General features: G+C 37.3%; 1 protein-coding gene across 1 annotated transcript; it reads right to left on the bottom strand.

The window, feature by feature from the left end:
- Window positions 1-1,530: 1,530 nt before the first annotated feature.
- LOC106086459 (synaptic vesicle glycoprotein 2C) lies at window positions 1,531-11,615 on the bottom strand. Its single transcript, XM_059367268.1, has 11 exons — window positions 11,529-11,615; window positions 11,224-11,466; window positions 11,003-11,165; window positions 8,154-8,332; window positions 7,914-8,095; window positions 7,635-7,858; window positions 7,408-7,561; window positions 2,069-2,180; window positions 1,844-2,003; window positions 1,658-1,785; window positions 1,531-1,586 (listed from the first exon to the last, which is right to left on the bottom strand). Exons 1-11 carry the CDS (start codon window positions 11,575-11,577, stop codon window positions 1,531-1,533), a joined length of 1,650 nt encoding a protein of 549 aa, XP_059223251.1. The 5' UTR covers window positions 11,578-11,615.
- Between the last annotated feature and the right edge of the window lie 186 nt (window positions 11,616-11,801).

Here is an 11,801-nt window from a genome sequence, read left to right as displayed (position 1 = left end):
TAAAGCGGCGATTGGTGTACTCTCTGAATACGGCTCAATCGGCCTTCTTCGGATTGATAAACATCCGGCACTCAGACGTTATGAAATCGGGTTATCGGTCGACGGTGAGAATATGGGGAGGTGGTCTGGCCCCAATGAGATGACGGCTTGCCAGGATACGTCATTTAGGAGATCTGGGGAGGCAATGGAAATGTCTAGCGAGCTGCTGCACCTCCTTGTATTCCTAGTGAGGGCATCCTCATTCAACGTGGTGCCTTTAATCTGATCTGCCAAAGCTATGTCCCGCTGGTTATTACTTAGGGGAGAATTTCATGAAAAGTGATGCACATTAAAGTCCCCTAGAATCAGACGATTATGGCCAGATAGTAACCCACTTATGTTGGGGTTGTAAGCTTGGCCTTTAATCGGGACACAGCTACCAACCGGCGGTACGTACATGTTGAATAACTCTGGTGGGGTATCACGAAGGCCAATCCCCCACCTTCATTCCTTGAACGATCCTTACGTAACACAATGTATCCGTGACAACTGTGCTAGCTGCAGGAATTGGTCAGCCTTGTCTCCTGGATCGCTGCAACCAATATGTTCTTCCAACTCATGAAATTCACAATTTCGTCGATCTTGCCGTGAAGACCGTTGCAATTCAATTGCAAAAATTATTAACTTTCCTGCACTGGCCTGGCGATATTGGGGCTGAGATGTTGCTGTTGCGTATATTGTCGCACGGGAGAGGTCGAGGCGGGTCACATAGTCCGCCGACGAGGAAGCAGAAGGCGACGCTTGTGACCCACGGCTGTCTATGTTCGCGCAGCACCTTTCAACATATTCAGTGGGACTATACTGCCGTAGTGACGTAAGGCCATAACAAGATCGGAAATGCAAACCGAACAGAACCAGGTCCGGGGTTCTTTTCAATCTCGGCACGGACAAGAAGCTTGCGGAGAAGGCCCTCCGGGATATGCCTCTCCTATGACGATAAAAGGATTCTGAGACGGCAGCCTTACCGACGATGATTCCGTCGGGTCAATCCGGTGCATACAAACGGCTCCCATGGGTCTCCGAGTGAAGTGGCCAGAAACTAAGGTTGCAGACCTAAATCCGAGGACCATTTTTACTTCTTGAGCCCTGAGGGGGCAATTCTTTCCGATTTGTCCCAATCGGACCATAACCTGATATAGCGTCTATATAAACCGCTCTCCCGAATATACTTCTTCGGCTTTAAGGGTTCCGAATTCTTAAACCATTTGGCTGGCATCGAATCGACCCAAAAGTTAATATAGTCCCATATTAATTGATCTCACGATTTGCTTCTTAAGCACCTACAAACAATTCTCATTTCAACAAGTAAAAAAATCAATGGACATTTCTTATCCCTTTTTAGTTTCAGCCTATAAAGAAACCCGCACAAAGAACTTGACAACTTCGTTCCATAGTGATTGTGAACAATGAAGGCCTTGCAAACATTAATTTACATATGTAACAAAATTTTTAGGCAATTTTATTTATATTTTTTGTACAAAATTTTAGTGACTACTTAAGATCGACTTTATGTGAATTTGGCAAAGATGCCGCCAGCACGACTCCAACTATATTTGAAAACAAAAAAAAAATCGACTTGAATAAAACAATTAATACGAAATCCAATATAAAAACTTACGAAACATAACTACTCCAAACATAATAAAAGGTGGTATACAACCAAATGACATGAAAATTGGAAACAGAATATTGCCAAATATTGAACCAGTGCGACCGACCATCAATGTCAGGGAAACAATCATTGTTCTACCAAAAACAAGAAAGACACTGTACTTGAACTTGGTCAAAAAAATCATATATTTACCTCAATGATGTTGGAAACAAATTGACTGAAGAACCAATAACAGATGTATTGGCCATACTACCGAAGGCAACATAAAGAGATGATATAATCAGTGTCGATAAGGAAGAATATGACCAATATAGGGCACAACCACATGTTCCAGCTGCTGCTAAACCTATCACTGGAATTGGAAAAATGCAAATATTATAGAATATTTGTAGAGATTTCCAGATTTTTATTGCTTACCTTGTATGCGTTTGGTGCCCAATGCATTTATCAAAGTTCCAGCTACTAAATATGCAATGAACATTGCACATGCCACCACAATATTATTTGTGTATGATGCAGGAGTTATTATCTGAAAATCGATTTTGAAAATAAATGAAAACATCATTATCTGTTTGGCTTTGCCTCTAGGCCGGGCATGTGACTCAATTATTTGAGTATTCTAAGTCGAGCTGAATGACCAAGCGTTTGTAACACAGAAAGAAATTTCTTTTTAGTGAGTTTTGAAGAAAAACTGGCAACTTCTTTTCTTCCAATTTAAAAAAAACAATCTCTTTTGTGTGTTACATCGCTTGGTCATTCAGCTCGACGCAAAAAACACAAATAATTAAAAACATTATTGCTTAGTAAGCTCCTTATGCATAGATAGCATCTAAGTGAGCTGAAGATTGCTCGTACAAGTCCAAAATTAAATGGTAACTAAACTACAAGGCTACCGTAGCGCAGAGGTTAGCATGCCTGGGTTCGAATCCTGGCGAGACCATCAGAAAAAATGTTCACCGGTGGCTTTCCCCTTCCAATGCTGGCAACATTTGTGAGGTAATATGCCATGTAAAAGTTCTCTCCAAAGGGGTGACGCACTGCGGCATGCCGTTCTGACTCGGCTATAAAAAGGAGGCCCCTTATCATTGAGCTTAAACTTTAATCGGACTGCACTCATTGATAGGTGAGAAGTTTGCCCCTGTTCCTTAGTGGAATGCTCATGGACAAAATTTGTAAAATTTGCAAACTACAAACGGTTTGCAGCACTCTTAACTTCGAAATTTTGTCAAAATTTTTGGATTTATCATCTTTCATACTTCTAGACCCTGATTCGGCCAAATAGTTGATTGTTTGTGTTGAGTGTCTTATGCGCTATTGCAACATTCTCCTTATTGTATTGGTATAGGTCCGACTGTAGGAATCTTTCCGATAAGCCTGGGATGTCGCTCACTGTTTTGTAGATCTTTGTTATTTCGCCATTGGGTTTCCTTTGTTTATACCCTCCACCATAGGATGGGGGTATACTAATTTCGTCATTCTGTTAGTAACTCCACGAAATATTCATCTAAGACCCCATAAAGTATATATATTCTTGATCGTCAAGACATTTTACGTCGATCTAGCCATGTCCGTCCTTCTGTCTGTCGAAAGCACGCTAACTTTCGAAGGAGTAAAGCTAGCCGCTTGAAATTTTGCACAAATACTTCTTATTAGTGTAGGTTGGTTGGGATTGTAAATGGGCTATATCGGTCCATGTTTTGATATAGCTGTCATATAAACCGATCTTGGATCTTGACTTCTTGAGCCACTAGCGGGCACAATTCTTATCCGATTTGGCTGAAATTTTGCATGAGGTGTTTTATTATGACTTCAAATAACTGTGCAAACGAAAAAAGGGCTATGACCTGGCCGCTTTATAGAGAACGTACAGTACGCGCACTGGGGGACGTATTGGAAAAGTACAAGGCAAGGCTTTACAGGAAGTGCGATAGATCGGGAGATGAGTCACAACAATACCAATTGGTGAACTACGAGGTCTGATAACAAATATCCGTTATTTTAAATTTGTTTAAAAAATATTTATTTATTCATCGATAGCAATCTTGTCACCTCCAAAGTAATCCCCCTCAGAAATTTCTTTTCCAATTTGTTCCGTTTTTCCCAATCATCGAAACACGCCAACGCGAAACTCTTCTGAAACACGCTTTTTACACAAAAAGTACACAAAACTTAAAACAGTTTCTTTGATCCATTTTTTCGAATAGTAAAAAATCGAAGAGCACTCCAAAACATGACGAACCTTTTTAACTGTCCAAAACAAGACAATCCAAAATGGCTGAGATAACCATAATATATAACAGACATGTGTGCCAACATAATACTAAAAAAATGCTTATCGTTTACTGAAACAACTTGTCTACAGGTTTACTGATGAGATGAGCTAGCCACAGTCCAAATTCTTCTATAACAGACTTATTTTTGGTCATGGCCCATGGCAGCCGGTTGTACGTACCGGATTGACCCGACAGGGTCCTTCATCGACAAGGGCTGGCGGCTCAGAATACAACACACTCCTACAACAACAACAACAACCAAGAAATCCATGGTACAACCAAGAATGTCGAAATGCTACTGAAGAATGCGGCATACAGAGCAACCCTGCAATCAGTAGCATCGCGCCAGATGAGGGAGATGTATCAGGAATGGGGCGGCCAGGCCACTGAGTAACTTGGCCCTGAAAATATATATTGGGTTCGTGTTCTATCCTAAAATACCTTTTGAGCCCCATATGGCAATGGTCAGCAAATACGTACTATTTTGGGTGGTATGAGGGAGGGGTGACCCCATAGACACTTTTTCCCGAGTGTTAATGTCTGATTTTTGCTCTACTCCCAAATACCTTAAATTTGAGCCCCATATTGCTATGGTCGGTAAATTTATCATCTTTGGAGAGTGTTTTGGTGGAGGGGCGGCCCACAAACCCTTGGTCCTGCATTTGAATATCAGATTCGTATTCCGGTCTCAAATGCCTTGGTTCCAAATACTTGGTCCCATAATTGGATATCGAATACGTTTTCTACTATTAAATACCTTTCATTTGAGTCCCATATTGACGTGATCGGAATTGGAACCAGATGAGGGCAGTAGAACACCGGATTTCACAATAATTGACTTAGAAAAAGAATCGCCGAAGTGTACATTCTGAACACGTCCAGATAAGTTAGAATTAAACCATTTTAATAATACAGTAGAAAATCCGATTTTACCGAGCTTAAACAAAAGTAGCCCATGATTGACTTTATCGAACGCCTTACTAAAGTCGATATATATATAGCATCAGTCTGTTTCCTCTGCCTAAATCCATCATTGACAAAAGTTACTAACTGTAAAACATTTGTAACAGTTAATCGAGCTTTACGAAACCCGTGTTGCGCATCTGAATAAATTGAAGAAACTTGATGGGAGATGTTATTAGTCATAATCTTTTCAAGAAGTTTTGGTATAGTCCTTTGCAACTTTGCAATGCCTCTATAATTTGACACATCGAACCTACTTCCAGATTAAAATAGGGGAATAATATGGGATTTCTTCATATACAAGGCCTCATTTTATAGATCTATTGAAAATTTTGATTAAAGGAAATTTAAGGTGATCAGCGCAAATTTAAGTATACTATTGGGTACCCCATCAGGGGCTGGTTTAAAAGAGTATTTTAGAGATTTCAAGTTCATATAAACGGTAGCAATAGTTATTCGAGGAATACTTATTAAAGAGGATTGGAGAATCTCGTACGGATATTCAGAGTTGATATCATACATTTTATCAGAATATGTCGAGGCAAAAAAATTTGCAAACATGTTACAAATTTCTTTATTTCCTTCGGCGATTAGTGTACCATGTTTAAGGGTGTTAAGGAAGAGTGCAACATCTTCGCTTCGAATTAACAAATTTATGAAATTTTTTAGGATTTGATTTTACTCGTTGCTTCATGAAACATAAATAATTAAGGTAGGCAATATTATTTTCCATATTATATTCCGACCTAGAAATTGATACATGGAAAAATCTATAGAAGAACCAGACATTTTATATTCCTTAATAAATTTGGAATTTGAATTAAATACTTTTCAATTTTACATAATCGGTCTTAGGGAAAAACTAAGCTCTATCGGTCTTGACAACTTGCCTCTTAGGTTTAAAAAGAGATGGAATAAATATTTTTGTATATATAGTTGGGTGAAACTTATCTTCTGGTAAAATCAGGGGATTACAAGAATTTCTGCAAACATCATGAGGCTGATTAAAGAAAATGAAATCCAGTAGTTTGTTCTGAGTATTGAATATACGATTCACTTGAAACATACCATAATTAAGCAAAAGTTCAATTTTATCACTACTAACTACATTAGCAAAAACTGGTATGAGAACATTGCTGTCAATCCGTAAGTAAGAAATCAGAGAAACTACTTAAAAACAGATATCATAGCAGATAAATGACTATCATAAGTAGTAGAAGAAGAATTTAGTAGGATGTAGAAGCATGTATCAAATTAGGAATTCTTCACACGTTCTTTCACTACTACAAATTCAATATTATCAATATTAAGTAACTGAATTATTTCAGAAGTAAATTCTAAAGAAATTGCTCCTCAAGCTTTTTTTTTGACTTACTATTATGGCCACATTCAAAAATTTGTAATATCATAACTAAAACCAAAACTATTAGTGTATAAGGAAGATAATTTGGTGTTAAGCCCTCTAACATTCTGGTAAAGTACAGAAAAAAATCTTTAGGTGGAGTAATTAGTTTTTTGGAGCTTCAATTGAGAATGAAGGTAAAACTACAAAATCAGATCTTGGATTGACTTTATAAATAAATTCGTGAACAACGGTTCTAGCTGGCCAAAAAGTTGAATTCACCACGTATTCAAAAACGTTTTCCGGTACCAATATTTTAAATGAGGCCTTTCTACGCTTCTCAGCAAATTGAAATTTTACAACTTCAAAATCAACATTTTGTTCAGTTTCCATTTTACGTAAGATATGATTTCATCATATAATATTTCACCGGCGAAACGCGAAACAAAAATAGCGTTTTTCCTTTAATACTTCTTCTACTACTTCTTTCTTTTCCAAACTCTTCTTCCAATTTTAGTTAAAATTATTTATGACATTACACCCCTAATTGTTTTATGGATTTTGCATCACATATTGTTTTCTATATTTACACCCCAAATATATATTGTAAACAACAACAATATATATTTATGCATACTTTGGGGTCTATTTGCATGTTGGTCTTTGGGGTGAAATTGCATTATGAAAGTACACCCAAAAAGCAATTTGAACCTATTTCAATATTTAGGTGCAACTTGCATTTATTTTAGGGTCATTTTTCATAATGAAAAAGCAGCCCCATTTAGGGACTTTTTTAATTTTTAATTTTAGGAGCAAATTTTTGCTTTTATTTATGTCGCCGTTTTCGCTTCTATTTAAAATAAAAATGTAAGTCAAAATGTAGAGTGTTATAAATGCTTTGGACAGGCTACGGAGATCGCGATTTCAAAACTGACCAAATCTTCATCATCAGTCCGCTAAGCCCCAAAAAGATTACATGCTTCCACCACTAATTAGTGAGCTGGGCAATGATTGGGGCTTAGCGGACTGACGATGAAGCTTAGTTCAGCTTAAAAATTGCGATCTCAAAAACAGTTTCTTGAATTTAAAATGTTCAGAGTTATTAATAGTTAAGTCACTAGCAATTGGAACTTATGCTAATTTTGGGTTCCCTTGGACAAATCTACATAAAAACTTACCACATTACAAACGCTCGTGGGATCTTTAACAAGTTCCGTTTTATTGACACTGTACTCCAAAACGGTACACATGCTAGTAGATTCTGATGAGATATGTTTATATTCATTGAGGGACGCAAACAGTTGAGGTAACCACAAACGTAGTGTATTCAAACTAAAAAATAAAACAAAAATGCCGTAATATTTGAAACAAATATAGAAAATGGTATAGAACTTGATAAAAGTACCCCAACAGGACAAAGAATTGCATGATGCAAACCATAATGCATAAACCCAAGTAGGGTTTGGAACATAGAACTCTGAAAGTATTCGGTTGTTTAATCGCCTCCGATGTATCATTTTCATGCTGAAGGTTAGGATTTGGATTATTCATTTCAGTGATAGTAGTTGCTATTGTTGCTATCCTATTTTTTGGGGTTTTTTGTTGTGTTTCCTCATTTAGACTTTTAATCTGAAAAGAGAAGTTCTTTGTATTTAGAATTTCTTTCGTAAAATTTTCTTCCTACCGGATATGTCTCTTTTAATTTTCCTGTATTAAGGGCATACATTTTCTTAAATGTCTCCATTGCCTCATCATTCCTTCCCTGAGACATTAGGAAACGTGGACTCTCTGGAAACATACCGAAAAGAATTGTTGACAGTATACTTGGTATGGCACTCACTGCCACAAACACCTTCCAAGCAACAACTGTTAATGATAACATAATTATTGTAATGCTTTTTCTTTTATATTTTCACATACTTACAATTCATATTGAATATCTCAAAATTCCAATCGTTTGGTAAAATTAAAAGTGCCAATACGGGTAGACTGATATTTGCAGTTGCAAACATTATGCCAACAATCATCATAATATGGGAACGATGGTTAGAGTCATGGAATTCTGCTAAATATGACATCAAAATTGCAAAAGGACCACTTATGCTAAAGAAGAGCATGCAGAAGATTTAGAAAGTCAATTATACCATTACTCGACAACACACATATCAATTTTTGAAGAAAATTTTGTCAAAATTTTTTTATGAAAATAAAATTTGTATAAATCAAATTTAATTTTTATACCCTTGGGGGTTTACTAATTTCGTCATTCTGTTTGTAGTTCCTCGAAATATTCGTCTAAGACCCCATAAAGTATTTATATTCTTGATCGTCATGACATTTTGAGTCGATCTTGCCATTTCCGTCCGCAAGCTAACTTCCGAAGGAGTAAAGCTAGCCACTTGAAATTTTGCACAAATACTTCTTATTTGTGTAGGTCGATTGGGATTGTAAATGGGCTATGTCGGTCCATGTTTTCATATAGCTGCCATATAAACAAATCTTGGATCTTGACTTCTTGAGCCACTAGAGGGCAAAATTTTTATCCATTTGGCTGAAATTTTGCATGAGATGATTTATTATGACTTACAACAAATGTGCTGAGTATGGTTGAAATCGGTAGATAACTTGATATAGTTGTCATTTAAACCTATCATGGGTCTTGATTTCTTGAGCCTCTAGAGGGCGCAATTCCTATCCGATAGGGCTGAAATTTTGCACGACGTGTTAAACTATGACTTCTAACAAGTGCGCTAAGTATAGTTTAAATCGGTTCATAACCTGATATAGCTGCCATATAAACCGAACTTTTATCTTGAATTCATGAGCCACTAAAGGGCACAATTCTTATCCGATTTAGCTGAAATTTCTCATGACGAGTTTTGTGATGACTTCTAGCCACTGTGCCAAATATAGTTCAAATCGATCCATAACCTGATATAGCTGCGATTTAAACCGATCTGGGATCTTGACTTCTTGAGCTACCAGAGGGCGTAATCATTATCCGATTTGGCTGATATTTTGTACAACGGCTTCTCCCAGGACCTTCAACATACTTGCCAAATATGGTCCGAATCGGTCTATAGCCTGATACAGCTCTCATATAAACCGATCTCTCTATTATACTTCTTGAGCCCCTAATGGTCGCAATTTTTACTCGAATTGCCTAAATTTTTACACAATGACTTCTACTATGGTCTCCAACATTCAATTCAATTGTGGTCCGAATCCAAAAAATTGATATAGCTTCAATATTATAGCAATAATTTTTTTATCCTTTGTTTGCCTAAAAAGAGATATCGGGAAAAGAACTCGACAAATACGATCTATGGTGGAGGGTATGTAAGATTCGGCCCGGCCGAACTTAGCACGCTTTTACTTGTTTTGTTTGTTTCTCTTTCGAGGCGAGTTCAATCGCAACACACCAACCACTATGGGACGCGTCTCTTCGTTAGTTAAAAGACTTTTCAACCAAATTAGGTGTGACTGCTTCAAGGGTCGTACGTTAGTATGTTGCATTTGTATCGTATTTATTGCAAAAAAGACTATGAAACAAATACCACATTAGATGTGTTTTGTATAATGACAGATTTTTTGTCTGCAACAATTGCACTACTTGGCGTGGCACTCACTACCACAAACACCTTCCAAGCAAATACCACATTACGACGCTCGAAAACCCTGTCTATTAGCTGTACTTTTCCCAATGCATGTGTTTTCGTGTTATGACAGATTTTTTGTCTACAACAATTACACTACTTGGAATGACACTCACTATCACAAACACCTTCCAAGCAAATACCACATTTACCACGCTCGACAACCCTGTCTATTAGCTGTACTTTTCCCAATGTATGTGTTTTCGTGTAATGACAGATTTTTTGTCTGCAACAATTACACTACTTGGTATGGCACTCACTACCACAAACACCTTCCAAGCAACAACTGTTAATGATTAAATAATAACTGTTACTCTGTGTGCCCAGGTTCGAATTCCGGTCTGGCGAAAATCACAAAATTTCACAATTTTTGTTTGTTTCTCTTTCGAGACGAGCTCAATGATCGGAGATTTTCATTGCAAATGGAAAGTCAGAGATCACAACACACACCAACCACTATGGGAAAATGGAAAATTTGATTTCATTGATTTATTTTGACCATATTCCATGACATCTGTTCGCGTACATTTCCAACAAAAATTTGACAGTAACCATTTGCAGGGGAGGCCACCGTGTAGCAAAGGTTAGCATGTCCGCCTATGACACTGTACGCCTGGGCTCAAATTTTGGCGAGAACATAACTTTTTTCAGCGGTGGTTATCCCCTCCTTGTGCTGGCGACATTTGCGAGGTACTATGCCATGTAAAAATATCTCCCCAAAAAGGTGTCGTACCGTGGCACGCCGTTCGGACTCGTCTATAACAAGTAGTCCACTTATCATTAAGCTTATACTTGAATCGGACAACACTCATTGATATGTGAGAAGTTTGCTCCTTTTCCTTAATGAAATGTTCGTGTGCAAATTTGCTATTTGCAATCATTTACAGGAGAGTGAGAACAGCTTTCAATCTCTTTTGCTATTTATTTGAAAAAAAAAACAACTGGTTTTTAAAAAACATCAGTTAGATGCTGCAAATTTGCTGTTGTGAAAAATACCACCAGCAGAAATTTGCCTGCTCTCAATTACCAAAGTCAGCATTTTGTTAGCTTTGACGCACTCAGTTTCAGTAAGAATTTGTGCTAATTTTTCATTTTCTCCCAATCGCCAAATACTTACACGAATCCACCAAAAAATTTCGCCACCATTAGTTGCACAATACTCTGACTTATGGCAGCGCACAGAACACAAAGGCCATCCATTAAATAGCCAAAGATAAGTAAATTTCTACGTCCTTTCCTATCGGCCAGATAACCCCAACCAATAGCGGATACAATCATGCCTGTAAAAGATGCAATTCGAAGTGTAATTTCTACAAATTAATAAAAATTAACCCTTACCGGCATACGCTATAGCATTAAGAATTCCCTTGTCCACCAAATCTAAACTCAAATCACATTCAGCGCTGGGCAGGATATATGACATCACAGCTGTTTCAAAAACACATGCCATAATGGCTGGAATACTTACACATAACAGTAGAATATTGAAACGTCCAAAACCACAGGCCTTAACAGCTGTCTCGAAATCGGCGGAAGCATCATTGTCTACCTCAGAGTTTAGATTTATTGTATGCCACTTATCTAAGAAAAAAAGTTGCAATCGTCACCATCATCAAATTTGATAAACTAAATTTTTATGATACCTTTTTGCGATGGCATTCCCTCAACAGGTGTTGTTGGTATGGACTCCATTCTAAGATTACCAAGTCAATCTGTTTAGAAGATAGGAACCTCTCTCACTAATGTCTAAAATCATACTGAAAATCATCTGGGAATATTTAAAATTGTAAGGCATTGCTTTTTATCTACTACTATCGTAAATTTTACAACCACATACTAAATTAAGTTAATAAAAAATTGCAAAGGAAGAATAACATATAAAAACAATTTTAGGAATACCAAGTAAAAGCGTGCTA

This window comes from Stomoxys calcitrans, chromosome 4 (assembly GCF_963082655.1).
Source record: "Stomoxys calcitrans chromosome 4, idStoCalc2.1, whole genome shotgun sequence".
NCBI lineage: Eukaryota > Metazoa > Arthropoda > Insecta > Diptera > Muscidae > Stomoxys > Stomoxys calcitrans.
Note: the sequence above shows the minus strand (reverse complement) of the source record. Positions and strands in the feature narration are given on the sequence as shown.

Bases quoted from the DNA above. Each gene is read 5' to 3' on its own strand.
- LOC106086459 (XM_059367268.1), bottom strand. From the start codon at position 11,577: ATGGAGTCCATACCAACAACACCTGTTGAGGGAATGCCATCGCAAAAA. The intron at 11,166-11,223 runs GTAAGGGTTAAT...CATCTTTTACAG, and splicing joins TAATGCTATAGCGTATGCCG to GCATGATTGTATCCGCTATT. The intron at 8,333-11,002 runs GTAAGTATTTGG...GCTCTTCTTTAG, and splicing joins AAATTTTTTGGTGGATTCGT to CATAAGTGGTCCTTTTGCAA.